This window comes from Microcebus murinus, chromosome 4 (genome assembly GCF_040939455.1).
Source record: "Microcebus murinus isolate Inina chromosome 4, M.murinus_Inina_mat1.0, whole genome shotgun sequence".
NCBI classification, from domain to species: domain Eukaryota; kingdom Metazoa; phylum Chordata; class Mammalia; order Primates; family Cheirogaleidae; genus Microcebus; species Microcebus murinus.
In genome coordinates this window covers 100805533-100833165 of record NC_134107.1, presented here as the reverse complement: position 1 = coordinate 100833165, position 27633 = coordinate 100805533, and the positions used below count along the sequence as shown (strand labels likewise).

The 27633-nt window shown below is 44.1% G+C and overlaps 2 protein-coding genes across 2 annotated transcripts in view; both read right to left on the bottom strand.

The window, feature by feature from the left end:
- LOC105885144 (UPF0235 protein C15orf40 homolog) overlaps positions 1-27633 on the bottom strand; it is an 82972-nt gene that overhangs the window by 14097 nt on the left and 41242 nt on the right. The gene's annotated exons all lie outside the window — the stretch shown is intronic.
- Positions 10877-27633, bottom strand: part of LOC105885143 (centromere protein T-like) — a 52848-nt gene continuing 36091 nt past the window's right edge. The window contains 2 exon segments of the mRNA XM_076001224.1: positions 10877-11136; positions 12673-12801. Coding sequence (XP_075857339.1) covers positions 10877-11136; positions 12673-12801 — 389 coding nt within the window.

The following is a 27633-nucleotide window of genomic DNA, read 5'->3' as shown; positions in this document are numbered from 1 at the left end:
GAGCTCGGCTGATCCTCCTGCCTCGGCCTCCCAGAGTGCTAGGATTACAGGCGTGGGCAGAAGGACTGACTTTGATGTTGCAAAAACCCAGGTGAGAAATTGTTTTGAATAGGATGTTGGCGGTGCACTTGAAAATGAAAAATCAGGCTTAAGAGACATGTTGGAAGTAAAGCTACCCCTTCTAGAGGATTGGGAACAACTTAGATACAGGAAGCAAGTGAGAAATGTTTGAGTCTGGAGGACTAGGAAAATGGTCATGCCATTATCAGAAATTGGTTATTCAAGAAGAGAAATTTATTTAGGACAGAAGGAGAGGGGTTTGCTAAATTAACTTTGGATATGTTGTATTTGAAAAAGTGGCATGGCAGCAAGCTGGAAATATGAAGCTGGAACTTGAAAGATGATAACTTTTCTCTTTAGAATCGGAAGACGCATCACCCACCCTACTACATTCCAGACCTGTGGCCCCTGTACTCACCACACCGTGGATAGGGCTGAGTTTTTCCAGCCACCACCTCTGTGTGAGTTGTCACCAGAAGGCAATTGCATCTGGTCTCCTGTTTTGGGTTCAGATTACAAACGGTAAACAACCAACCCCCCCAAAAAGGAAAAAAAAAAAAAGCTTCCGGCTTAGAAATCTGAGACCATCTGTTTCTCTTTCTACTTCCCCCTCTACTCTGGATTTCTTACAATCCCTCCTCTCCTCTCCCACTTCTGAAAACATACAGTTCAGCTGGGAGCATAATGACCTTATCTGACTACTTTTGTTTTAATGAGAATGCTGGGTTTGATACTGGGATTAAACTAGAAAGTTCCTTGTTTCCATTCAAAATAGGCATCTTCGATGGGTTAACTGAAAAATAATTTTTTCATGAAAATTAGGTGTCTGTATTTAATCTAAATATCAAATGCCTCTAAATAAAATCAAATCATGTCTGATTAAGCCAAGTGTAATTTCACTGGTGATGCAAAATTTTATCTTAATGTCTTGTTAACAGACTCCTGTAAATTTAACCAAAGTTATAATGGTTGACTTTTAAATCAGTTAAGGATAAAAATGTAATATTCAACTGGCTATATTGGAGGCAGCAACTGTGTTCCCAGGACTGCTTCTCTTCCTGGGATTCAAGAGTGGGTAGGCTTTCTTTAGACACGCTGTCTTGTCTCTTGTAGACCAGTGTTACAGGTCCCTCTTGTGTTGGTTGTTAACATTGTCTTGCTTCTCTTCCTAGAACCATGAGAACCTGATTCTGTAATTGAGTTCATCAGCGTATTGCAATCCTATCCTCCTCCTTCCCATCATCATCATGGTCTGTGAACCATCACCACCATCATCATCATCACCATCAACACGTAGGTGTGCATACCATAAGGCACAGTGGAAAAACAGTGTAAGGTAGTTCAAAACTATGTGCTTTGGCCTATAATCCTAGCACTCTGGGAGGCCAAGGCGGGCGGATTGCTCAAGGTCAAGAGTTGGAAACCAGCCTGAGCAAAAGCGAGATCCTGTCTCTACTATAAATAGAAAGAAATTAATTGGCCAACTAATATATATAGAAAAAATTAGCCGGACATGGTGGTGCATGCCTGTAGTCTCAGCTACTCGGGATGCTGAGGCAGCAGGATTGCTTGAGCCCAGGAGTTTGAGCTAGGCTGATGCCATGGCACTCACTCTAGCCAGGGCAACAAAGCAAGACTCTGTCTCAAAAAGAACAAAAAACAAACAAACAAAACCTATGGGCTTTGGAGCCAGATACATCTGAATTTGAGTTTTTTCTTCTCCACTGTGTTACCTTGGGCAAGGTACTTACAACTCTGTATGTTAATTTCTGCATTGATAAAGTGAAGGTGATAATACTCACATAATAGTATTTTAGCAGAAAATAGGAGAATGTAAATAAAGAATCTGAAGTAGAGGCTCAAAAAATAATACTTCTTTTTCCAAGGAAGACAGAATGACCAGGCACATTAGAGTGCGGTGAATTTACCAAAGGACTGAGTAGTCTTTAAGCCACTTTATTTTTTTTTTGTTTTTACTTTTTTTGAGTCATAGTCTCGCTTTGTTGCCCAGGCTAGAGTGAGTGCCATGGCGTAAGCCTAGCTCATAGCAACCTCAAACTCCTGGGCTCAAGTGATCCTTCTGCCTCAGCCTCCTGAGTAGCTGGGACTACAGGCATGCGCCACCATGCCTGGCTAAATTTTTCTAGATATATTAGTTGGCCAATTAATTTCTTTCTATTTATAGTAGAGATGGGGTCTCACTCTTGCTCAGGCTGGTTTCGAACTCCTGACCTCGAGCAATCCACCTGCCTCGGCCTCCCAGAGTGCTAGGATTACAGGCATGAGCCACAGCGCCCGGCCGTTTTAAGCCACTTTAAAGATTAAAGCAACCACATTTAAAAAAATGAAAAATAAGTCAATGATACTATTTTGGCTCATCGTTAGGCTGGGAGAGGACCCTTTCCTTTTGTCCTGTTTTCTTGCCTTCTTGCCTTAGTGTCTCCATGCAGGAAGGCTGAAGGTCCCTGTTTGAAGTCTGGCAGGCACCTGCTGCTTCTGTCCTTGGACTCTGCTTGTAGCAAGTCCTCAAATGAAGACATAGACATATTTTGCTGCGATTAGTAAGGAGAGTTGTGTGTACAAGAGACTTGCTAGGGCACTACTGATTATACATAATTATGCTCCTGCTCAAAGTAAAATATTTCTCTTTCCTCTGCATTCATATAGAATCTAGAGTGCAAAAAATTAATTTAACCCTTGCATGCACCATCTTATTGGTTTATACTACTTGTTCTCATATATACTTCTCCAGGATTCCTGGGGCTATCTCAATTCCTCTTTGAATTCCTACCAACAAGCCTAGGCTTTGCCAAAAAGTCAACTTTAATAAATATTTACTGAATTAAGCTGAATTGTGTATCTTGTTTGCCTAAGGGTACTAGAAAAAATTTCAAAAAAAAGGAACTGTGTTCTCTACTTCTTTGTTTACCCTTTTCTCTCTTCTTGCCCCACCGTCATGCTCAAGAGATGATCGATAAAGATTTGATAATATTCACAGTAAGCAACACAACGAAGCAGACCAGGATTTCAATGCTGCAAGGAAACTTTGCAAGCATCCAGCCTAGGCCTGAACTCCCTGACAACAGCCCTGCGAAGGTCATTCCCCCTTAGCCAGAGCAGCTGCCATCCTGGGGAATGCACTGCTTATCAAGGCATCGCTTCAGACGGAAAGTCTTCCTTATTCAGGGCTACTGTTTATCTCCCTTTATCTTTTATCTTTGATCTGAAAGCATCCATTGGAGGAATATAAAACACTTTTAAATTTGCTTAGCTTCAAGCCCCTCATACCAGTAGATTCCAGAGAGCTCTTGAGCTGAATTTGGTGGCTTGCTGCTGTTGTCCCAGCTACTCGGGAGGCTGAGGCAGGAGGATCCCTTGAGCCCAGGAATCTGAGGCTGCAGTGCAGTAAGATTGCACTTGTGAATAGCCACTACACTCCCACCTGTGCAATAGGACTAGACCCTGTATTTTTTTTTTTTAAAGATAGTTCTTGAATCTTTTTTTTCCATGATAAAAACTTCAGTTCATTATATGATATAATTTTAATCTCTTTGTCATCCAGGTCTCTCTTACTGAATTTTCACTTGGTGTCTCACTTGGAACTAGCTATCATTATGCTTATTTTCATTAATTGAGAATTTGCTGTGTGCCAGGCACTGTGGTGACTTGCTTCCATATGTTGTCTCTTCTAATTCTCCTGAACATGCGAGGGAGGTGTTTTTACCATAGCGGCGCAAACTGAGTCTCAGTGCGGATTAATAACTTCCCTAAACAGGGAACAGCAGAGCTGGGGCTGGACTCCAGCAATGCCTGGTTTCCAGGTCCGTGCCTGTATCTATTATCCTGCCTACTCGGGTTCAACTGGACCGTTGACTCAGATCTGAGATTGTTTATCATATGGACTGGACTCTGCTTGCTTATCTTCCCCAAATGCATTTCCTCTCTCACATTTGTAGTTAAAGAGGTCTACTTGCCTCCTAATGTGAGTTAAGTTTTTTCCCCCTCTACACATTTATCTTACTTCTTCTGGTATAAGGCCATTTCCTCTGTGTTCTTTGGCTTTTAAAAAAAAAAAGTCTGTTTTCAGGATTGCATGGTGACACGTCTAATTTGTCAAAGTCACTCCCAGACACCTGTGACGGTCATTGCCACATGATAAACCCAGCAGAAACCTGTCTACGTACAAACTGTCCTGCTTCTGTGTCCACGTGGTGTGCACTTAAGATGGGTGGGGCTGATGTTCCAGTTACCTTGGCAACATAGGAAATAAACTGTGTTCTCAGAAATACTCTCCTTAGACTCAACCGAAGATTTCGTTTGCTGCTATAGTATGTTTTTTCCCCCAAAATCAAACCTTTGGGCAACAATAGAACAAACAATTGTTCTATTTCAATACGTTCTCTTATACTTACGGCAATAATACAGCTTGAACTTTTAGAAATAAATCTACTTTCAAATACTTTGTCCTTCTTTTGACCGTGCCAGTGCCCTTGGTGGGCTGAAGATGCCCTCAGTACGTTGAGATAAGAACAGAAGGAAATAGGACATAGGTCTCCTCCATGCCCGGGCTACCCCACCACTCCAGGGCCTCCTGCTAAAAGTCACTGCACACAGGACCCAGTTTGAAGCCTTAGGCAAAAAGTCTTTGGGACCTAAATTGAATTTCAGAGAAATATTAGATAAAAAAGACAACAACTTTTTTTTTTTTTTTTTTTTGAGTATGGAGTTTGGTTCCCAAAACAAAAACATTCTCCTGCATACCAAGGCAAATTATATGACTTGTTTAAAAAAAGAAAAGCAAAGCAAACTTTGCTGTTTTGCTAAAGAACTATTTGTTATCTATAGACTCTGTTGGTTGTATACTTAAAAGTAACCACTCTGAAGTTCCTAGAAGGGCTGACCCTTTCTAGGGACAATGGGACAATGGTTTTATATTGGTGAATGTGACACGATTTGCTTTTAGATTTCTGGATCTGAGATAATCTGAACACCAGTCAATTGTGTGTGGAGTTGGATTGATTCTGAGACTTAGTGTTCTCATCATAGCCAAGATGTTCTGGTAAGTTTACAGGTGGTTTGGAGTCCAAACACCTTGGCAAAACTTTCTATCTGCTTTATAAATAGAGCCTGTAAAGGGGGATTACAATTTCTTCTACTTTGGGCTCTAATTTGTCTGTTTGGCCTCAAGAACACCCCACTCTCTTGATGTCCTTCCCACCTTCCCTCCCAGGGCTGGCCTCTAAACACGGTGCCCTGTTGCTCTGCTGGGTTCCTTCAGGCATCCTTCTCTGTCCATGCTGGCCGTGTTCAAGCGACTGCTGTCAGGCTCAAGGCTTTGTCAATGGAAAAATAAGCCAGACTCTGTAAAATAATTTTTTTTCCCAAGACAGTCTCACTCTGTTGCCTGGGCTAGAGTGCTGTGGCGTCAGCCTAGCTCACAACAACCTCAAACTCCTGGGCTCAAGAGATCCTTCTGGGCAGGGCGCAGTGGCTCACGCCTGTAATCCTAGCACTCTGAGAGGCCAAGGTGGGAAGATCGCTCAAGGTCAGGAGTTCAAAACCAGCCTGAGCAAGAGCGAGACCCCGTCTCTACTAAAAATAGAAAGAAATTAATTGGTCAACTAAAAATATATAGAAAAAAAAATTTAGCCGGGCATGGTGGCGCATGGCTGTAGTCCTAGCTACTCAGGAGGCTGAGGCAGGAGGATTGCTTGAGCCCAGGAGTTTGAGGTTGCTGTGAGCTAGGCTGATGCCAGAGCACTCTAGCCTGGGGTAACAGAGTGTGACTCTCTCTCTCTCTCTCTCAAAAAAAGATTTTATTTTAGGTCACAGCTGTAAGGCTGGTGGCAGGGGCCCCCTCCCCTCCCTAGATGGAAAAAGAAAATGCTTAGTGACCTGACCTGCCAAGGACAAACTGCCAGGCCCCACTGAGAGGAACCACACCCAGATCTCCACCTGGATTCGCTCCTGGATTCCACAATACCTCCATCCCCTCCTATTTCTCAACGACCTTCCAAGGTCACAATAGAGAATCCCAGCTCTTCCCGCCACAAGTCCCTAGCCCCGCCCAAAGGGTATAAAAGGCCTCAGCCCCTTCAAACTGCGGCGACTTCCGGGGCCCCCGCTCTTGGGGCCCCAGAACCTCGTCCACGAGTGTATAATAAAGCCACGTGGTTTGGCCCCCCCTACTCTTTCTCTTTCTGTGTCTCTTTTCTTTTCGCCACCACCGAAAAACCTTACAACAGCTTTTATTGCTCTCTCTCTGGCTGTGACTCCCATGTTTATATCATTGGTTTGAATTTCTCTCTTCATCTCGAGACTCTTACCTATAATTGACCACATCACCTTGTTACCAAAAGCTCGGCCACTTGTCTACAAGGCCAAATCAGAAGAATGAGGACAAGCAGTTTGGGGAGGAAGAAAAGAGAGTTTACTTTGCAAAGGAGGAAAGATGGTAGACTTGTTTCAAAATCCCAAATTTCCTGAACGTAGGTGGAAATACAGAACTTTTAAAGGGCGCGTTCTCAGTTCAAACAATTACAGTGGCTAACTATTCTAATCCTCCCATCTCTGCCAAAGACAAAGCCGGTGAACTCCACCAGCTGTCCACCTTGGGGGCTGCAACATGGCCACCACCACCTGGGAGCTTTAACAAAAGCCTTAATCCGCAGGCCAGGCTGCAGTTCCCAAAAAGAGTGAGGGAAGTGTTAAAGAGAAAGAAAATCTTTTTTTTTTTTTTCTCCAGGTCATTTGCTGTTACAACCTCTGTATGTGGGTGCCCACAGCAGAATCCTTCATTTTCCCCTGCCAAACCTGCTCCTCTTCCAAATCTCCCTGTCTGATACCATTCATCGGTGCTCAGGGCAAAATTTCTTTCTTTCTTTCTTTTTTTTTTTTTTTTTGAGACAGAGTCTCGCTGTGTTGCCCAGGCTAGAGTGAGTGCCATGGCGTCAGCCCAGCTCACAGCAACCTCAAACTCCTGGGCTCAAGCGATCCTCCTGCCTCAGCCTCCCGAGTAGCTAGGACTACAGGCATGCGCCACCATGCCCAGCTAATTTTTTCTATATATATTAGTTGTCCAATTAATTTCTTCTTATTTATAGTAGAGACGGGGTCTCGCTCTTGCTCAGGCTGGTTTCGAACTCCTGACCTCGAGCAATCTGGCCTCCCAAGAGTGCTAGGATTACAGGCATGAGCCACCTCGCCCAGCCCAAAATTTCTTAAGATTCTTGATTTCATTCTGTTCCCAAGCTCCCATTCCCAGTGTATTAGCAGTACCTGTCATCTCTCTCTTCAAATATGTCCCAAATCTAACCGCTTCTCATCACTTCCCTCATTTCCACCCCTTCTGCCACACTCTGGTCACTGTTCAGTCTCACCTAGACTTTTCTGCATTCGCATCTTCAGTCTCTCCGCTGCCATTCTGCTCTCCTCTCCCATTCTATTTTCTCTGCACTGGGAGCATCCTCAGAAAGGTTCATCTGCATGTCTTTTCCCGAGGCACAACCTGCCTGAACAAACAGTCCTTCACGTATTGCTGCAGTCTCTCAAACCTTATCTCCTCACAGTCCCAGCCAGCTCCTGCCCCAACACTCCACGTTCCTTGTTCACTCTGCCTAGAACACTCTTTCCTCAGATCTTCTCAAGGCAGGTTCTTTTCTTTTCAAGTCTCAGCTCGAATACCACCTGCTTGGAGGGATCTTCTTGATCTAAAAGTAGACATTACCAGACTCCTTCCCCTCATCGCTGGTGCAGGGCATTCCCCTACCCTGCTATCTCTATCTTAAGTTGCATTATGTGTAGTCCCAGCTACTCGGGAGGCTGAGGCAGGAGGATCGCTTGAGCCCAGGAGTTTGAGGTTGCTGTGAGCTAGCCTGACGCCATGGCACTCACTCTAGCCTGGGCAACAAAGGGAGACTCTGTCTCAAAAAAAAAAAAAAAAAAAAGTTGCATTATGTATTTATAGTCCTTCTCTCTCTCTGATTAGAGTGGAAGCTTCGTGAGGGCATACCTTGCTCATTCCACATCCCTAACACCCACCACTTCACTAAGCCTCCTCGTAAGGAGCAGGGAATAGTGCAAGAATAGCTACAGCCCAAGAAATATGCAAAAGTGTCTGCAATCTGGGCGGGGGGGGGGGGATCTACTGGGATAGGAGCTACGAGATACCAGCAGAGCCCAGGTCATGGTGGCCAAATGCTGGGGGAAACTAAGTTGTGGTTAAAAAGGCAAAACCCAAACCAAACCAAAGCAATGCCAAAGCCACTCAGGTGATGCCAAGTGCGAGTCTCCAATGGTGAGGTGAGAAAAGGAGACCTAAACTACAAATTCAGTAAGACTGGCCGTGGAATATAGGATGGGACAGAGTGAGAGGTTCAGGAAAGAGACTGTGAATGAAGATTAGGTATTTTTAGGGCAGAGATGGAGGCTCAGGATCAGATTTGATGATCTAAAGGCACTGGGAAAGTCCAGATAGAAATAGGAAATCAGTGCTTTTTTACTTTTATTTATTTATTTTTTACTTTTTTTATTTCGGCATATTATGGGGGTACAGATTTTAAGGTGTCATACTTTTTGTTTGTTTGTTTGTTTTATTTTGTTTTTTTTTTTTTGAGACAGAGTCTCACTCTGTTGCCTTGGCAAGAGTGCCGTGGCATCAGCCTAGCTCACAGCAGCCTCAAAGTCCTGGGGTCAAGCGAACCTCCTGCCTCAGCCTCCTGAGTAGCTGGGACTACAGGCATGTGCCACCATGCCTGGCTAAATTTTTCTATTTTTAGTAGCTATGGGGTCTCGCTCTTGCTCAGGCTTTTACTTTTATTTTTGACCTATTTTTAGTCATCGATTATTTTTTCCCCTTCTAGAGCTGTTCTGAAATGTCTACTCAAATAATTAATGTTTTTAACCCAACTGCTTCACTTGGCAGGGACGGCGTGCTTGCGTGCCAGTTGCGCAGCTGGCCCTGCGACTTCGGTACTGGGAAGTTCAGTGTCTATAAAGTTTGTCCCCAGGCTGCCACCTTGCAGGCACTGTAGGGCAGCAAGCTTTTCTTTTTCTGGCTTTTTAAATAGTGACATCTTTGGCCTACATCTAGTATACCAGGTGGCACATATGTGCCAAATGTTCAGATTTAGAGAGAAATTGAGATGAGGTGTAGGGAAACAGGAGATGGGGGAGGAGAATTTTCTCATTTGTCAAACTATCAAATAAGTACCACATCTTAAATTGTGATCAAATATACATAATATAATATGTATATTAAACATGTGTATATATGTGTAAATATGCGTATTAAATTGTGTATAATAAATATCCTATTTTAGCCATTTTTGAGTGTACAATTCTGTGGCATTAAGCACGTTCACGTTGTCGTGTGACCATCACCACCATTCACCTCCAGGACTTTTTCATTTCCCCAGATTGACCCTCTGTTATAGCAAGTGTTACAGCGGGTGGCCCCAAGGACAAACCGAGTGGCACACAGAGAGTCAGAGAATCAAAGTTTACTTTGCTGGTGGGCTCAGAGGGGCCTCGCCACCAAATTCTGAGCCCCGTCCGATTTTTCCCACTTTTATTAAGTTGGGGTGGCCCAAGGAGTGGGATATCAGGTGTAGGTTAGTTGATGCGCCAGGTAATAGGCTTAGTGTTATGTTGATGCCAGGTAATAGATTAGTTGCTGGGCCAGGTAACAGGTTAGTACTATGGGGATGCGGGTCCTCCATGAATGGTGGGGGTCTCCAGTGGCTAATGCCAAGTAATAGATGGAGGTTTCCTTATCACCTCTATACAAGCTAACATTAAAGAATGACTCCCCACTTCCCCCATGCCCAGTCAACCACCCTTCTACTTTATCTCTTCATAAATTTGACTATTCCAGGTCTCTCGCATAAGTGGGATCAAATAGTGCATGCCTTTTTTGTGTTTGGATTTCTTCACTTAGCATAATGTCCAGGTTCATCCATGTTGTAGCTTGTGTCAGGTTTTTTTTTTCCTTTTAAAGGCTGAATAGTCCACTGTATGGGTATACCACATTTGTTTATTTATTCACCTACAGAACCACACTTTTGAGGCAGAAAAATACTGTCATAAGTATTTTTTTTTTTTTTTTTGAGACAGAGTCTCGCTTTGTTGCCCGGGCTAGAGTGAGTGCCGTGGCATCAGCCTAGCTCACAGCAACCTCAAACTCCTGGGCTCAAGCAATCCTGCTGCCTCAGCCTCCCGAGTAGCTGGGACTACAGGCATGCGCCACCATGCCTGGCTAATTTTTTTCTATATATATATTAGTTGGTCAATTAATTTCTTTCTATTTTTATAATAGAGATGGGGTCTTGCTCTTGCCCAGGCTGGTTTCAAACTCCTGACCTTGAGCAATCCGGCAGCCTTGGCCTCCCAGAGTGCTAGGATTACAGGCGTGAGCCACTGCGCCTGGCCTGTCATAAGTATTAACAGTTGGGATTCCATCCGGCAAGCAGAAGGACTATGAGTGACATAGAATAAGGACTTTATCACATGGGTTGGCACTTACACAATAGGTGAAGATGTCCACAGAAGGCCCTGTCTCTGGTTGTGGGCACCAGGTTGCCAAAGGCTAGCGGGGCAGATAATTGGGAAGAAAAGCTGGGCAGGGCGAAGTGAGGACTAACAGGAATCCACAGGAATAAACTGGAACCCGTGAGGACAAATTTGAGCATACCCATAAAGTCAAGGCAGAACCCAAACCCACCCGCCCATCCCACTACATCTGATCCTAATAACGTGGGAAGAGGCTGGTACCCTGCACTGTGGAACTGCAGACATGCCTGGCCTGGGACTCGAAGACCTAAAGGGGGTGATCCAACAGGACCTGGGGAAACTGCAGCCTTGCCACTGTCCTGTTACTGCCCTTGCTGATGGGAGAAGCCAGCAGGTGAGCAGCGACACCTACCAACTGGTGCATGGCCTGAAGTCTCACACCTGACCCTCCTGGTAATCGCTGCTGCTTCCCTTCCACCGGCTCGATCCCATGCACATTTCCCTGGAGGGCAACCCTGATCCAGAACCTCACAGGCAAGGGGATTCTGGGAAACAGTTCTAGCTTAGCTAAGTCGACACAGTACAAAAGCACCATAGTATCTTATGACCTACCTAGAGACGATTATTTCAACCTGTCAAATTCCAGGTGCTTCTGATGAGCTCAATGATTAACTATTTCAAAAAGCCTGGAGTAGATACAATGGCCTTCTCTTTTCGGGGGTGGGGGAGGATGGACAGTTGGATATCAGGAAATCTAAGTGATAGCATCAGATTCTCAACTGTCTGACTAGTTCATGAAAAAAACAAATGAACAAGCCCTCAGTCTGAGTTTATACCACACAAAAAATGAAAGATGACAGATTCAGGGTCACGCAGCAAGGTGCAAAGCCCTGGATTCCTGGCATTGCTGTCCAGCCTTTCTCTCTGCTCCAGGTCCCAACCTGTGGGAACCGTCATCTCAGAGAGACCTGGGTATTGAAGTCATTGTCTTCCCTGTTCACAGTGCAGGTGAAAGTGTGCAGGTAGTGTCCAGGCAGGGATGTGTGTGTGTGCATGTGTGTACACGGTGGGAGGAGGGATGTGAGGAAGGGGTTTAGAGAAAATGTGCTTCCCTTGGGGGCTGGCTCACACCAGGAAGGGGCTGGAGACCTTTCCCATTGGAACCACCCCTGGGAGGTGTGTTCTAGTGACACCAACTGGGCCGCCAGCAGTGATGATTCCCACAGTTCTTAGCTATGACCCTGTTATCACCTCTGCCTGCCTGGGCCCCACATGGCCGACAATCTCCAGGGCCTGGCTGTCCCATGCGTGCACAGCTCATGTCCCAAGTCCCTTCTTTCCTGACAGCTGCATCTTGGCCTTGCCAGGTTTTTAGCTACCTCCCTGGAGGGACTCTGAGAGAGGAGACAGAAACTCAAGTCTCCCTTGATTAGGGGCTCAGGTCGGATTCCTGGGGAGTGGAGAATGATATCGTTGGCTTGGATTCCCTTTGGATTTTGATTGTTCCCGATTGTGTTGTTGGTTTACAAAGTTAAAGTTATGTACGATTGTTCTTTCTGGGGGGTGTCTACACTCTGACCTATATCTCACTTTCCATTTATTTATTCAGTGAATTATTCCTTCAATAAATAGTTAAGGCATTGAGGATACGAACATGGAGGTAACATGCTTCCTGACCCTAAGCCAAATGGATGGGGGAGGCACAGGCACATAGTACATTTATCATTGTTGTTATAATAAACAATGTTGGAAGAGTCATAATAGAGCAATGTGCAGGATATTAGCATCTTATAAGGAAGGAGGCATCAAAGTCTGGGAGATTAAGAGAGGCTTCTTGGAGGAGGTGATATCTGTACTTAGCCTATCTTTGTGCTACTCCTATGTATGTGAGTGGCTTTGTGCTGGGGCAGGCAGAATGGGGTATTCAGTTACCTAATGCTATGTCATAAACCACCTCCAGACTCAGTGGATGGAAAAAACAACTATTTATTTGCTCCTGATTCTGCAATTTTGGCAGGGTTTGGAAGGGCTGGCTCATGTCTGCTCCTTGTAGTCCTGGCTGGGGTAGCTCAGCTAAGGCTAGAAGGTCCAAGATAGGCTCACTCGGTGGTGCCTTAACTGGTGTGGCTGGAGTGGCCAGGGACTGGCTGGGCCTCTGTTTCTCTTTCATCCTCCAGGGCTCCACTCTGTCCATGTGGCCTCTTTCTCCAGACTTCTTTACATGGTGGCTGGCTTCCAAGAGGATGAAAGAAGCTGTCAGTCTTCAGATAGTCTGGGGCTAGGATTGGCACAATGTCACTTCCAGCAGCTTCTACTGGTCACAGCAAATCACAAGACCAGCCCAGATTCAAGGGAATGAGAACTACACTCTACCTCTTGATGGCCTGGCAAGAAATGTTGGTGGCCTGCTTTGTGGACAGTCTACAACAGGGGAAGAGAGTGTGAATAAGACCTGGTTTCTTTCCCAAAGGAATTCTCCCTTTGTGGACCTGTGTCCAGCTATTGGTCTAGGAAGATTTCTGGTTGCCCAATATTGACCCTTAGGGTAACAGAATCCTTCCCTTGGAATGCTGTGCCTGCCTCCCTTGCAGAATATTTGAAGAGCTGGGAGTTCATTGTGTTTACATAACAAGTTATATGAACTGTTCTCTACCAGTTTGATAAAAACTGCTTAAGAAATTTTTGTATATATTTGCTATTTATTTATTTATATATTTTTTAGAGGCAGGGTCTTGCTCTGTCACTCAGGCTGGAGTGCAGTGGTGTGACCGTAGCTCACTGCAGCCTTGAACTCCTAGGCTTAAGCAATCCTCCTGCCTTAGCCTCCTGAGTAGCTGGTACAGGCATGCACCACCACACCCAGCTAATTCTTTTGATTTTTTGAAGAGCTGGGGTCTTGCTATGTTGTCCAGTGTAGTCTAAAACTCCTGGCCTCAAACAATCCTCCTGCCTCAGCCTCCCAAAGCGCTGGAATTACGGGCATGAGCCACCACACTGGGCCTTTTGTATGTATTTGACTTGAGGCTTATTTTCATTTTGATCTGGTAGCAAGGTTGCAAGGGAGCAGCTAAATTTCACCTTTTTTTTTTTTTTTTTTGAGACAGAGTCTCACTTTGTTGCCCAGGCTAGAGTGAGTGCCGTGGCGTCAGCCTAGCTCACAGCAACCTCAAACTCCTGGGCTCAAGCAATCCTGCTGCCTCAGCCTCCCGAGTAGCTGGGACTACAGGCATGCACCACCATGCCCGGCTAATTTTTTTATATATATATATTAGTTGGCCAATTAATTTCTTTCTATTTATAGTAGAGACGGGGGTCTTGCTCTTGCTCAGGCTGGTTTCGAACTCCTGACCTTGAGCAATCCGCCCGCCTCGGCCTCCCAGAGTGCTAGGATTACAGGCTTGAGCCACCGCGCCCGGCCGAATTTCACCTTTTTTAAACTTCAAAATGGACCTAGGAGTTGTGCGAGGCTGAAGTGGCTTAGTCAGTTTACAATCGCCTCTCCTTTTCACAGCTCCAGCCATTCTCGCCAGCAGCCTTCTAGCCGGCAGCCTTCTAGCCCCTATACTGTCACACACAGATTTCACCTGTGCAGAGAGGCGACCCCTTGTGGTTTCCCCTGGGGCCTGCACCCCGTAGGGGCTGGCTCTGATGAGAGTGGTCAGCCTTGGATTCCCGTCCCTGGAGAAACACCCCTCTCCCTGCTGGCACATAATGGCACCAGTCTGTTGGAAGTATAAATCAAAATGAGCAGTCTGTTTGCCAAAGGAATGTGTCTGCAAAAATGTATAGCTCAACACAACTGCTGCACCGAGAGGAAAACCATAGCATCTGCCAACCCACAAAGCCTCCTCACAGCTTTTCCCTGCATCCTCCCCTTCCGACAGCCGCCGTGCTGATTCCAAGCACAGTGAAACGATTATTCTGGAAAAGAAGAGCACAGGGCTGCAACAGCCATCTGATCTAAGAGCTAATTTGTACTTGAACAGAGATGAAAAATACTGGCACTATTGACCTCGGGAGTTGAAAACCATAGGATGAAATTTTAATGATGTTTACATTTTCAAAGAGTTTTTCAGGACTTTTAACTGAGGAAATCTGCTACAAGGATAAAACCAGATAAATTAATGTTCAGTGATAATGGAAGCCATTTAGTTGAAATGCATAGCAAATATGTATTGCCTATGTGTATTGTATTCAAAGAGCTGTGTTAGGCAATGAGGAAAAGTTAGAGGTATTTTATTGGGCCCTGATTTTTCTAGTTGATCCCTTACAGAGTTTAGAAAACAAATGTTGGTATTTTGTTTGGGTTCCATATGAATCCTGGTGCCGTGATCTGTCATCGTGCCTGGGATTAGAACCAGGTGACACAGGATCCATTAGGGAAAGCTCACTCCATTTCAGAGGAAGGAGTCTTACTCCCTGGTTCCCTCCTGAGTCCTGCAATCTCTGTGTCACTCTGGGCTTCCACCAGACAGGCAATGAACTGAAGTCTGCCCAACACTGCATATTCTAGGGAGAGGATGAACTTGGGTGCTACGACTAGCAGTGAATGTTGGTGCCCAATTGATTTCCAATCTTCCCTCCAAGGAGAATTGTTATGGTCGATTCCTTTACTAGTTGACCTGTCAAATAAGAACATCTCTCAAAGACAAACATAAGGTTTGTCTAGAGATAGTACCACCCGAATCCATATCTGGGAAAGAATATTTCCCCCATTAGCAAAGCTCTGTATGTCCTTAAATAATTGTCCTTATTATGATGCTAAAAAGTATTTGGAATTTTTTTGTTTCGTTTCAACTGAGAGATCTGCCAACATCACAAAAGAATGACACTAGCTTGGAATGTTTCTCTGCCCGTATTTCTCAGGGAATGACCCTTAAGTTCACTGGCTTCAGAGTCTCACTCTGTTGGAGGTCTGTGACTGTGAGAGTATGTTTACAATTCCTCTTTGCCTTCTCTGTGTTTCAGAAAGTGGTAGAAATGGGGCAGTGGAGCAGGCTCCCTTCCAGCAGGTTCTTACTAGGGATGCGCTTAGTGAAGTGTTTCGAGAAGGGCTGGGACTTTGGAAAAAGGAAGAGCAGCCTCTAGCTTCCTGCAGCAAAATAGGAATAAATGTAGTACAGAGAGTGGCAGGTCACCTTTGCTAGTGAAAGAGGGATGTCTAAACCATGTGTGGCCTTTCCAAAGCCCGGCACCATTGTACACTGTAACTTAGGGTGGAATTTCTGGAAAGCTTGGTGCTGGAAGGCAGCAATCTGCAAAGAGGCAGACAACTACTCTCTCCAGCTGGGAGCCAGGGCCCAGTTACAGTGGGAAGCTGATGAGCAGGAGAAGAAGCTCGTCTAAGGTGGCAAGAGTGGAAGGCTCCAGTTAGTGATTTTGAGCCAAACCAACCAAAGGTCATCAACCTTTAGGCCACAGAGTCTCAGTGGAGGTTCTCCAGAGTCAGGAAGAGACCAGAAGCACGTTTCTGCTTGAGGTAGGAGGTGGATGGTGCTCAGATATATGACCTTTATGAAGACTAATGTGTGCTGCTCCAGGGTCCTGGGGAAGGAGTGACGCAGTCTCTTTTCAGCATGGGGACATCATCCCTCCTGTGGTCAAGGTCCACTGAAGTGACACAGAGGACCCTGGTCCTCACCCTACCCCTTGGGTTCCATATCCCAGGAGCAGATGGGATGGGAGGACAGGGCCTCAGGTGAAGCAACGTGGGAAGAACAGTTTTATCCTAAACTCTGAAACTATTTGGAGGATGGGGGTCTTGGAACCCTAGGTCTTGGAAAGTAACACGGTGAGGAAAGGACGTCTCTCATTTTAGCATGGCATTGCCAAGTCCCACCTCAGGAGCTTCTACTAACTGCCAAATCAGTGATCTTTCCATTACCCTAAGCTGCCTCTTGAAACAACCCTTAAAGCCCTGTCATTTTTTTTTTCCCATTCGATGAGACACACATAGAGGGAAAGTTTTCTTCCCTCTGCCCCACCCCCATCTCAGAACCTGGAGGCTCAGCCCACATGTGCACAGGGCTCCTTGGGACTGGGGGCTGCTTGTCTGTGTTTTGAAGTTATCTGATGCTTAGTTAGCTGATGCCTATGTCTCAGGATGTACAGCTCAAATTCATCCATGCTTGCTCTGATTTTCCCATTCTTCTAAACAGTTTGAATTCACCTCCAGGAAACCTCCCCAAACCATTCCAGACTGTAGGAAGCTTGCCTCTGCCCTCACTCTTCTCTCTCTCCCCTCACCCCCTTTCTCTAAGTAATAAATGCACATAGTGAAAAGACATAGGTGAGTCTTTTATCTCTGAGTACTGGCCCACCATTTCTTACAGTCAATCACTATAACAAGTTCTTGTTTTTGTTTTTTTTTTTTTTTTGAGACAACGTCTCGCTCTGCTGCCCAGACTAGAGTGCAGTGATGTCATCATAGCTCACTGCAACCTCAAACTCCTGGGCTCAAGCAATCCTTCTGCCTCAGCCTCCCAAGTAGCTGGGACTACAGGCATGCGCCACCATGCCTGGCTAATTTTTTTATACATATATATATTAGTTGTCCAATTAATTTCTTTCTATTTATAGTAGAGACGGGGTCTTGCTCTTGTTCAGGTTGATTTCGAACTCCTGAACTCAAACAATCCGCCCACCTCAGCCTCCCAGAGAACTAGGATTACAGACGTGAGCCACCGCACCTGGCCTCTCAGGGTTTTTTTTTTTTTTTTTTTTTTTTGAGACAGAGTCTCGCTTTCTTGCCTAGGCTAGAGTGAGTGCTGTGGCGTCAGCCTAGCTCACAGCAACCTCAAACTCCTAGGCTCGAGTGATCCTTCTGCCTCAGCCTCCCGGGTAGCTGGGACTACAGGCATGCGCCACCATGCCCGGCTAATTTTTTATATATATATCAGTTGGCCAATTAATTTCTTTCTATTTATAGTAGAGACGGGGTCTCGCTCTTGCTCAGGCTGGTTTTGAACTCCTGACCTTGAGCAATCCGCCCGCCTCGGCCTCCCAAGAGCTAGGATTACAGGCGTGAGCCACAGCGCCCGGCCCTCTCAGGGTTTTTTGATTATTCTTTTATGTATATTTTTTCACATGTGCTTTAGAATTAGATTGTCTTATATTAACAAAAATCCCTGTTGATATTTTAAATTATTTATTTATTCATTCAAATTTTCAGATTAACAAACTCTATTGTTTTAGAATAGTTTTAGAAAACTACAGAAAAATTGAGCAGAAAGTACAAGGTTTCTATACACTTCCACCTCCCTACCCCATAGTTTTACCCATTTTTAACATCTTGGATTGGTAGGTGCATTTGTTAAAATTGATGAACCAGTATTGATACATTATTATTAACTAAAGATTGTACTGTACATTAAGGCTAACTCTTTGTGTTGTACATGCTATGGGTTTTGACAAATGCATAATGTCGGGTATCCATCATTACGATAGCATGCAGAATACATATTTCACTGGCCTGAAAATCCTCTGTGCTTCACCTATTTCTCTCTCCCTGGTTCTTCACCAGCCCCCTGGCAACAGCTGATCTTACTACTATCTCTATAGTTTTGCCTTTTCTAGAATGTCAGAGAGTTGGAATCATACAGTATGTAGCCTTTGCATACCGATGTGTTTCACTTAGCAATTCGAATTTACGTCTCCTCCATGTGCTTCTGTGGCTTGATAGCTCATTTGTTTTTTTTGTTTTTTTTGTTTTTTTTTTTTTTGAGACAGAGTCTCACTTTGTTGTCCAGGCTAGAGTGAGTGCCGTGGCGTCAGCCTGGCTCACAGCAACCTCAATCTCCTGGGCTCAGCGATCCTACTGCCTCAGCCTCCCGAGTAGCTGGGACTACAGGCATGCGCCACCATGCCCGGCTAATTTTTTGTATATATACTTTTAGTTGGTCAATTAATTTATTTCTATTTTTGGTAGAGACGGGGTCTCGCTCAGGCTGGTTTCGAACTCCTGACCTTGAGCAATCCGCCCGCCTCGGCCTCCCAAAGTGCTAGGATTACAGGCGTGAGCCACCACGCCCGGCTGCTCATTTGTTTTTATTGCTGAATAATATTCCATTATATGAATGTACCACACTTTATCCCTTCATCTACTGAAGAACATCTTTGTTGCTTCTAAGTTTTGGCAATTATAAATAAAGCACCTATAAATATTTGTGTTTAGGTTTTTGTGTGAACATAAGTTTTCAACTCGTTTGGGTAAATACCTAGCAGCATGCTGATTGGATCATATGGTAAGGCTATGTTTAGGTTTCTAAGAAACTGCCAAACTGTTTTCCAAAGTAGCTGTACCATTTTCTATTTCTACCAGCAATGAATGAGAGTGTTTGTTGCTCCACCTGTTGGTGTTTTAATTGGGATAGCATTAAATTTGTAGATTAATTTAAGAGTAATTTGACTTTTCATATATTTGGTGGTATTATCCAAGAATATGGGTAGATCTTTCAATTTATGTAATCTTCATTTATATCCCTAAGTAGCATTTAAAGTTTTCTTTCTTTCTTTTTTTTTTTTTTTTTTTTGAGACAGAGTCTCACTCTCTTGCCCCGGCTAGAGTGCCGTGGCATCAGCCTAGCTCACAGCAACCTCAAACTCTTGGGCTCAAGCGATCCTCCTCCCTCAGCCTCCCAAGTAGCTGGGACTACAGGCATGTGCCACCATGCCCAGATAATTTTTTATATATATATATTTTAGTTGGCCAATTAATTTCTTTCTATTTTTAGTAGAGATGGGGTCTCGCTCTTGCTCAGGCTGGTCTCAAACTCCTGACCTTGAGCAATCCACCTGCCTCGGCCTCCCAGAGTGCTAGGGTTACAGGTGTGAGCCACAGCGCCCAGCCATTTAAAGTTTTCTATAAATAGTATTGGGAGACAATTCTCCAGGGTTTTTCACTCATCTTTCTACATATCTTGTGCTTTTGCCTTTGTTCTAGATTATTTTTTCAAGAGTGCTTGCATAGCAAATAGCCTTAAAAGATAGTGTCTTCCTCTGGAGCCAAGGGCATGCATGCTTAATGTCTAGTATAAAATATTCAAAAAAAATAATAAAAATAAAATAAAATATTCAGATTCCCTAACTCAGGGTTTTTCTCCAGTAATGCCACCTAAAGCATGTGCAGATGTCACTTGGCCCTTTTTTGCCCTTACAGCTCAGGGAATTGTCAAAAGAAAATGCTGATAGTCTGACTACTGTGATTACTGTGCATGTCCTTTGTCTGGAACTCAGGAGTCTCATGTCCTCTGCCAGCATCCGTGAAAATGCGGCAGACTAAATTTTTAGCCTGTGTAGGGTGAAATATGATTTTTATTTAGTAGGGAAAAAACATGTTGGTTAGTAGGAAAAAATATGTTCTTGTTTATGTGTAATAAAGCTATTCTTATTAATATTATTCAAGGAGTCTATTTTTAGACATTTATTATTACAAAATCTATATTTTGTTACATAGTCAGCTCACTGAATTCTTTTATTGCTTCTAATAGTTTTATAGTTGCCCACTTAATCATAGTACCTGCGAAAAATAATTTTGCTTTTTTCCTTCCAAATATGTATTTCTTTTGTCTATCCGCCTTGTCGAGTATCCAGAAATATGTTAAGTTGAAGAAATGATAATAAAAAAAAACTTGTCTACTTTGTGACTTTAATTGAACTGTTTATAGCGCTTCACCATTAAGCTCGATACCAGGCTTTGGTTTAGAATTTCTATAGCTAAAAAGATATATATAGATGTAGATAGGCATGGCTATACTTTATTAACAAATAATTTTTTTAAAATTGAGAAAGGATATTTAATTTCATCAAAAGATTTTATAGCGTATCTGGATATATAATTTTATTTATTTTTTTACTTTGATTAATTAGTAGGCTAAGTTGGTAAATTGAATAACTAGATTTCTTAATATTTAGCCATTCTTTCCAGGTTTAAATCCTATTTGGTCCTGGTAAATTATTTTCTGACAAGTTCCTAAATTATATTTATTGATACTTTTTATTTAGGTCTTTTGTATTCATATTCACAAATTAGTCTGTAAGTTTTTATATTATAATATATTTATTAAGTGTGGTATCAATATAGAATGACTCCATAAAAAGAATTTGGAAACTTTCTTTTTTAATGTTCTAGAATAGTTTACTCAATTGGAATTGTCTGGTAAACATTTGTAGAATTCTGTTGTTTGCTTCTGGTGCCTTTAATTAATTTATTTACATTTTAAGGAAAATTTTATTGTAAACTGACAATTTATAGTTGTATATATTTGTGGGGTACAGAGTGATGTTATGATTTACAAATATACTGTGGAATAATTAAATAAAGCTAATTAACATATCCATCACCTTAAATACTTATCATATTTTTGTGTGGTAAGAACATTAGAAATTTACTCTTCTAGCCATTTTGAAATGTATAATATACTGTTTTTAACTATATTCATTATACTGTGCAATAAATCTCAAAAAATGAAAGCTACCTTATTACTGTTGTGTACCTGAGAGTTTGTACCCTTGGCCATCATCACCTGGTTCCCCACTTCCATCAGCCTCTATAATCACCACTCTATTCTCCACTTCTTTGAGTTTGATTGTTTTACATTCCACAAATAATTCAGAACATGTGGTATTTGCCTTTTTGTGCCTGGCTTATTTCATTTAGCATAATGTTCTCCAATCCATGCTGTTGGGAATGACAGAATTTCCTTCTTTTTAAAGCCTGAATGGTATTCCACTGTGTATATGTACCACTTTTTCTTTATCCATTCATGTGTTGATGGGCACTTAGATTGATTCCATAACTTGGCTATTGTGAATAGTGCTGTAATGAACATGGGAGTGCAGAAATCTCAACAAACTGATTTCAAATCTTTTACATAAATACTCAGAAGTAGGATTGCTGGATCATATGATATTCTATTTTTAGTTTTTGGGGAGCTTGCATATAGTTTTCCAAAATGTCGGTACTAATTTACACTCCCACTGTAAACTAAAAATAAAATCCTTAGCCCTCTTCCGACTGAACAGACCCCTTCTTGGCAAAGGGGACCCTAGGACCCTTAAAAGGGGACCTTAAAAACTAAGTTTCTGGGCCAGGTGCGGTGGCTCATGCCTGTAATCCTAGCACTCTGGGAGGCCGAGGCGGGTGGATTGCTCAAGGTCAAGAGTTTGAAACCAGCCTAAGCAAGAGCAAGACCCTGTCTCTACTATAAATAGAAAGAAATTAATCGGCCAACTAATATATACAGAAAAAATTAGCCGGGCATGGTGGTGCATGCCTGTAGTCCCAGCTACTCGGGAGGCTGAGGCAGAAGGATTGCTTGAGCCCAGGAGTTTGAGGTTGCTGTGAGCTAGGCTGACGCCACGGCACTCACTCTAGCCTGGGCAACAAAGTGAGACTCTGTCTCAAAAATAATAATAATAATAATAATAAGTTCCTGGCCATGACATGAGGGAGAGTAGGACATGCCTAATTATATGCCCTTTCTTTTGGAGCTTAGACACAATAATTGACCAGCATTAATGTTAAAACAGAGATCGAAAGACTGACAAAACAAACTCTTTGTGGCAATAAGATACTAAATTATAAACAGGACCTACGGCCAGGTAAGAGTTAAGTCATGCCTACAGACCTTCAGTCTTGCTAACCAGGTCATTTTGACCCAGTATACTGTGGCTTGCTCTGCCAACCTGACTCGAACATTGCATCTTTATCTTAACTTAAACATTCCTTTCTGCTAACTCCGAGATTTTAGACGAAACTTTGTTGATTTAATCAATTGCAAATTAAAGAATCTCTGAATGTACTTAAGACATGTTAAGTCCCCGCTTCAAGATATCCTGCCTTTTCAGGACAAACCAATGTATACCTTCCGTGTACTGATGTTTGTCTTTGCCTGTAACACCCGCCTCCCTAAAATGTATAAAACCAAACTATGATCTGACCAACTCATGATCATTTGCTCAAGGCTTCTTGGGTTTGTGTTTTCCCTGGGCCATGATCCTCATATTGGCTCAGAATAAACCTTGATGAAATATTTTACTGAGTTTTGTTTTACCTTTGACACCACCCATCTCATGCTTTTTATTTTTTTATTTTTTTTTATTTTTTTTTTTTTTGAGACAGAGTCTCACTTTGTTGCCTAGGCTAGAGTGAGTGCCATGGCGTCAGCCTAGCTCACAGCAACCTCAAACTCCTGGCTCAAGCAATCCTTCTGCCTCAGCCTCCCAAGTAGCTGGGACTACAGGCATACGCCACCATGCCCGGCTAATTTTTTCTATATATGTTAGTTGGCCAATTAATTTCTTTCTATTTATAGTAGAGACGGGGTCTCGCTCTTGCTCAGGCTGGTTTCGAACTCCTGACCTCGAGCAATCCGCCCGCCTCGGCCTCCCAGAGAGCTAGGATTACAGGCGTGAGCCACCGCGCCCGGCCTCTCATGCTTTTTAGATGGGAAGATCTTGGATAAAATTTTCAATTTTTTTCTATTGTCTTTTAAATCTTTTTAGGGCACTTAAACCCTGTGCCATTTTCATTAGTCCTTGGCTATATGTTATCCTGTACTAGTTAAAATGTTTCATACATAATGCTTTTATCTCTCTTTCAAGACTATAATGACCACACTGCCCGGCAGTATTGGGCACCATCTACTTTGCTTAATATTGATATGTAGGTTGATTGAATTGTTTCCTGAAATGTACCTAAGAAACCAGTACCTTCAGTTTACCGGTGCGAAAATCCATAACATTTACTGGATTTTTTTTTTTTTTTGTTTGTGAGAAATGTGTTCTAAGATCGAACACATTGTATACACTCTGGCTTAAACAAGGGAACCAGCTTCTTCACTGCAGAGTCTCTTAGAAACTAGGACACACAGAGGCTCTCAGAGAGGAGGAGACAGCAGGCAAACGCTGTGTCTCGAATTCATTTGGCCATAAAACATCCTCCTGCCCCCACCAAGAGTGACTCATACGTTCTGTAGTTGTGCTGCTCAGAATGTATTTTGTCAGTTTTCAAAAAAAATTTTCATTTTTATAGTATGCTACAAGAGTACCAGTGTGATAGATAGGAAAACATTGTAAATTGGTCCTTTCACCAAACAGTGTGAGGCATGCTGTTCGATGGTGCACTTTGTAGTGCCCTGTAACTGTATATGTCACACGTTTTTGGCATCTTTTCTGATTTGGTCACCACTGCCAGCTTCCCATCCTGCCCTGCCTGCCCCGGGGGTGTGGTGACTGTAGGCTGTCGGATTCTTCGGATTCATCCCTGCCTGGAATACCCGACCCCCCATGCCCTGCCCCACACTTTTTGGCCAGAAACTCACTTAGAATGTTCAGCTCTTCTCTGTACTTCTGGAATTGAAAGAAACACCACACCACAGGGTATGGGGTTGGGCAACCTAAATGGCCACCACAGGATAATAGGACGCAACTTAAAAGTGGGGGTACATCGGCTCCCTGTGAGGCGAACTTCTACCAACAGGAAGCAGGCAGTGGGAGGGACAGGGCGGACCCATTCCCCTGCCATCCTCTCTACGGGGCCTTTCTGAAGCTATCCCATGAGCCAACTGGGCACACCTGCAAAGACCTAGCGTGTCCCTTGGCGTCATGCCGTGAGCTGCAGCCAGAAGAGTAGCACATTGCCTTCAATCTTTCCATGTCTTTCTTGTTTTCCTTTTTCTTCATTTTTCTGCCCTAGACTTAGACCTCACAAATGAAGGACCAGGATCTGTTTTCTGGGGAACCCAGATTAAACACTACTATAGATACAATGTGTTTAAGCAGCTTCCAGAAAGATTTTTTCATATATAAGGATGAATATACAGATATAAGTCTGAATTCTAGGTGCCAGGGCAGAATTTTTTTTTTTTTTTTTGAGACAGAGTCTCACTTTGTTGCCCAGGCTAGAGTGAGTACCGTGGCATCAGCCTAGCTCACAGCAACCTCAAACTCCTGGGCTCAAGCGATCCTCCTGCCTCAGCCTCCCGAGTAGCTGGGACTACAGGCATGCGCCACCATGCCCAGCCAATTTTTTCTATATATATTAGCTGGCCAATTAATTTCTTTCTATTTATAGTAGAGACGGGGTCTTGCTCTTGCTCAGGCTGGTTTCGAACTACTGACCTCAAGCAATCCACCCGCCTTGGCCTCCAAGAGTGCTAGGATTATAGGCGTGAGCCACCGTACCTGGCCCAGGGCAGAATTTTTGAAGACTCTTGACATGGCTGGATCTTAGGGATGAGGAGTCAAGAACGAGGGGCATGGAATGATGGACGAGCCTGCAGTCCAGATGGCCAGACGGGACCCAGATCAGAAAGGACAGAATGGCCGGGCTCGGTGGCTCATGCCTGTGATCCTAGCACTCTGGGAGGCCGAGGCGGGTGGATGGTTTGAGCTCAGGGGTTGAAGACCAGCCTGAGCAAGAGTGAGACCCTGTGTCTACTAAAAATAGAAAAAATTAGCCGGGCATGGTGGCGCGTGCCTGTAGTCCCAGCTACAAGGGAGGCTGAGGCAGAAGGATTGCTTGAGCCCAGGAGTTTGAGGTTGCTGTGAGCTAGGCTGACACCATGGCACTCTAGCCTGGGCAACAGAGTGAGACTATGTCTCAAAAAAAACCACAAAAAAACAAAAAAACCACAAAAAACAAACAAACAAAAAAAGCACAAAAAAAAATAATAAAAAAAAGAAAGGACAGAATGGATTTTGAAAGCCTGCAAAGGGGCTTGAATTTCATCTGAAGGCATGGGGACAATGGAAAGATGTTAGGCAGAGGGATAGTGTCATAGTTTTGAAATGTGTCTGCAAAGTCTATGACACTCTTCCTTGCAAAAGGTAAAGTCTAATTCTCCTCCTCTTGAACGTGGGCCAGAGTTAGTGAGTCAGCTCTATGAAATAGAAAGTGGTGGAAAAGACACGGAATCATTTCCAAGGCTAGGCTAGAAAAGGCAATATAGCTTCAGACTGGCTGTCTATAGGGGCTCTTCCTTTGGGAGCTCTGGGTCGCTATGTAAGAGGTCTGGCTGTCTCAAAGCTGCCACACTGGAGGTCCCACGAGTAGAGACCACATAAAGAGAGAAAGCTGCCTGAGGATCCCCCAGCTGTTTGAGTCTTCCCAGTCTGGGTACCAGTCACAGGAGTGAGCAAGGTGTCAGACAACCCCAGCCTTGGCTACTGCCTGGCTGCACCCATGGTGAGGCCCTGCATCAGAACTGCCTAGCTGAGCCCAGCCAACTGCCAGCTCCCTGAGAAATAATAATAATAGGTTATTGTTATTGTTTTCAGCTGTTAGTTTGGGGTCATTTATTACACAAGAATCAATAACTAATATGGATGTCATGGAGGCATTTGCATTTTAGAAAATCACTCTGACTATGGGGTGAAGAATGAAGACAGAAACACCTAGCCCCATGCAGGAAAGAAATGCTGAGCTGTGAAGCCAAGAAACTCTAGAAACTACTTGGACAACCTGTTGGCTCTTTCTGACTTGAAAGACCTTCATGTACTGCTATATCTATGGGGTTACTGAAAACCTAGTTTTTGTTTTGTTTTGTTTTGTTGAGTCAGAGTCTCACTCTGTTGCCTGGGCTAGAGTGCTCTGGCATCAGCCTACCTCCAGCAACCTGAAACTCCTGGACTCAAGTGATCCTCCTGCCTCAGCCTCCCGAGTAGCTGGGACTACAGGCATGTGCCACCATGCCTGGGTAATTTTTTCTATATATTTTTAGTTGGTCAATTAATTTCTTTCTAATTTTAGTAAAGATGGGGTCTCACTCTTGCTCAGGTTAGTTTCAAACTCCTGACCTTGAGTGATCCACTAGCCTTGGCCTTCCAGAGTGCTAGGATCTCAGGTGTGAGTCACTGTGCCCAATCTGGAAACCTATTTTAATGCAAGAAAAACCAGCCATTGGGGTCCCCTGAGCCCAAATCACCTTGTCAGGTTGGAACTCTTGGCCTAGATGGGGGTCTATTTGGCTTAGACTGGGAACTTGCTGGAACGTTGCAGCCTGCAGCCAAGGACTGGGGCTCTCACGTACAGCTTGCACAGGTGGGACTAGGAGGCCCAGAGTGCAGCCAGACACAACAGTTGCTTATATAGTGCTGGTTGGGCGTGAGACACTGTTCTGAGTGCTGTGCACCCACGGAGATGGCCCGCAGAGATCAACAGAGCTGGTTACGGTGCAGTGGGGCAAACTCCCTTCCAGGCAGTGAAGGGCCAGGAATTAATGGAGCAAAGTCCAACATGGGCAAGCGGGCCTGGGCCAGTCTTTGCCAAGACTGTGGCTCCATATACTGCACTTGCTTATTCCTTCACAGTAAGGTGGAGGCTCTTTCAAGAGCTTTCACCTAACAGAAAAGGCAGAGAGGCCGGGCGCTGTGGCTCACGCCTGTAATCCTAGCTCTTGGGAGGCCGAGGCGGGCGGATTGCTCAAGGTCAGGAGTTCAAAACCAGCCTGAGCAAGAGCGAGACCCCGTCTCTACTATAAATAGAAAGAAATTAATTGGCCAACTGATATATATATAAAAAATTAGCCGGGCATGGTGGCGCATGCCTGTAGTCCCAGCTACTCGGGAGGCTGAGGCAGAAGGATCACTCAAGCCCAGGAGTTTGAGGTTGCTGTGAGCTAGGCTGATGCCACGGCACTCACTCTAGCCTGGACAACAAAGTGAGACTCTGTCTCAAAAAAAAAAAAAAAAAAGAAAAGAAAAGGCAGAGAGAAGTTTTTGGTATTTTACAGCACTGCCTCTTGTGAGGATCTCCTCGTTTATGTACACAGCTCCAGCCGTCCCCTCCTGTGTGCACAGTCCACACAGCTGGGCTCCCAGAACAGAGGATACGTCTCTCCTCCATAAAGGCTGGCCGTGCACTCTATTGTCTGCAGAGTCATTTCAAATTCCTTCGGACTAAATTCAGGATCCGCTGGGGTGTAACATGCCCCACATGACTCACCCTCCATCTCTGCATCTTTCGTCCACCACAGGTTGCAGCCTGCAGATGACTGTCATGGGCACGCCCTTGAGTTCCACACCCCTAGGCTTCTCTTCATGCCGCTCCCTCAGGTCTTCATG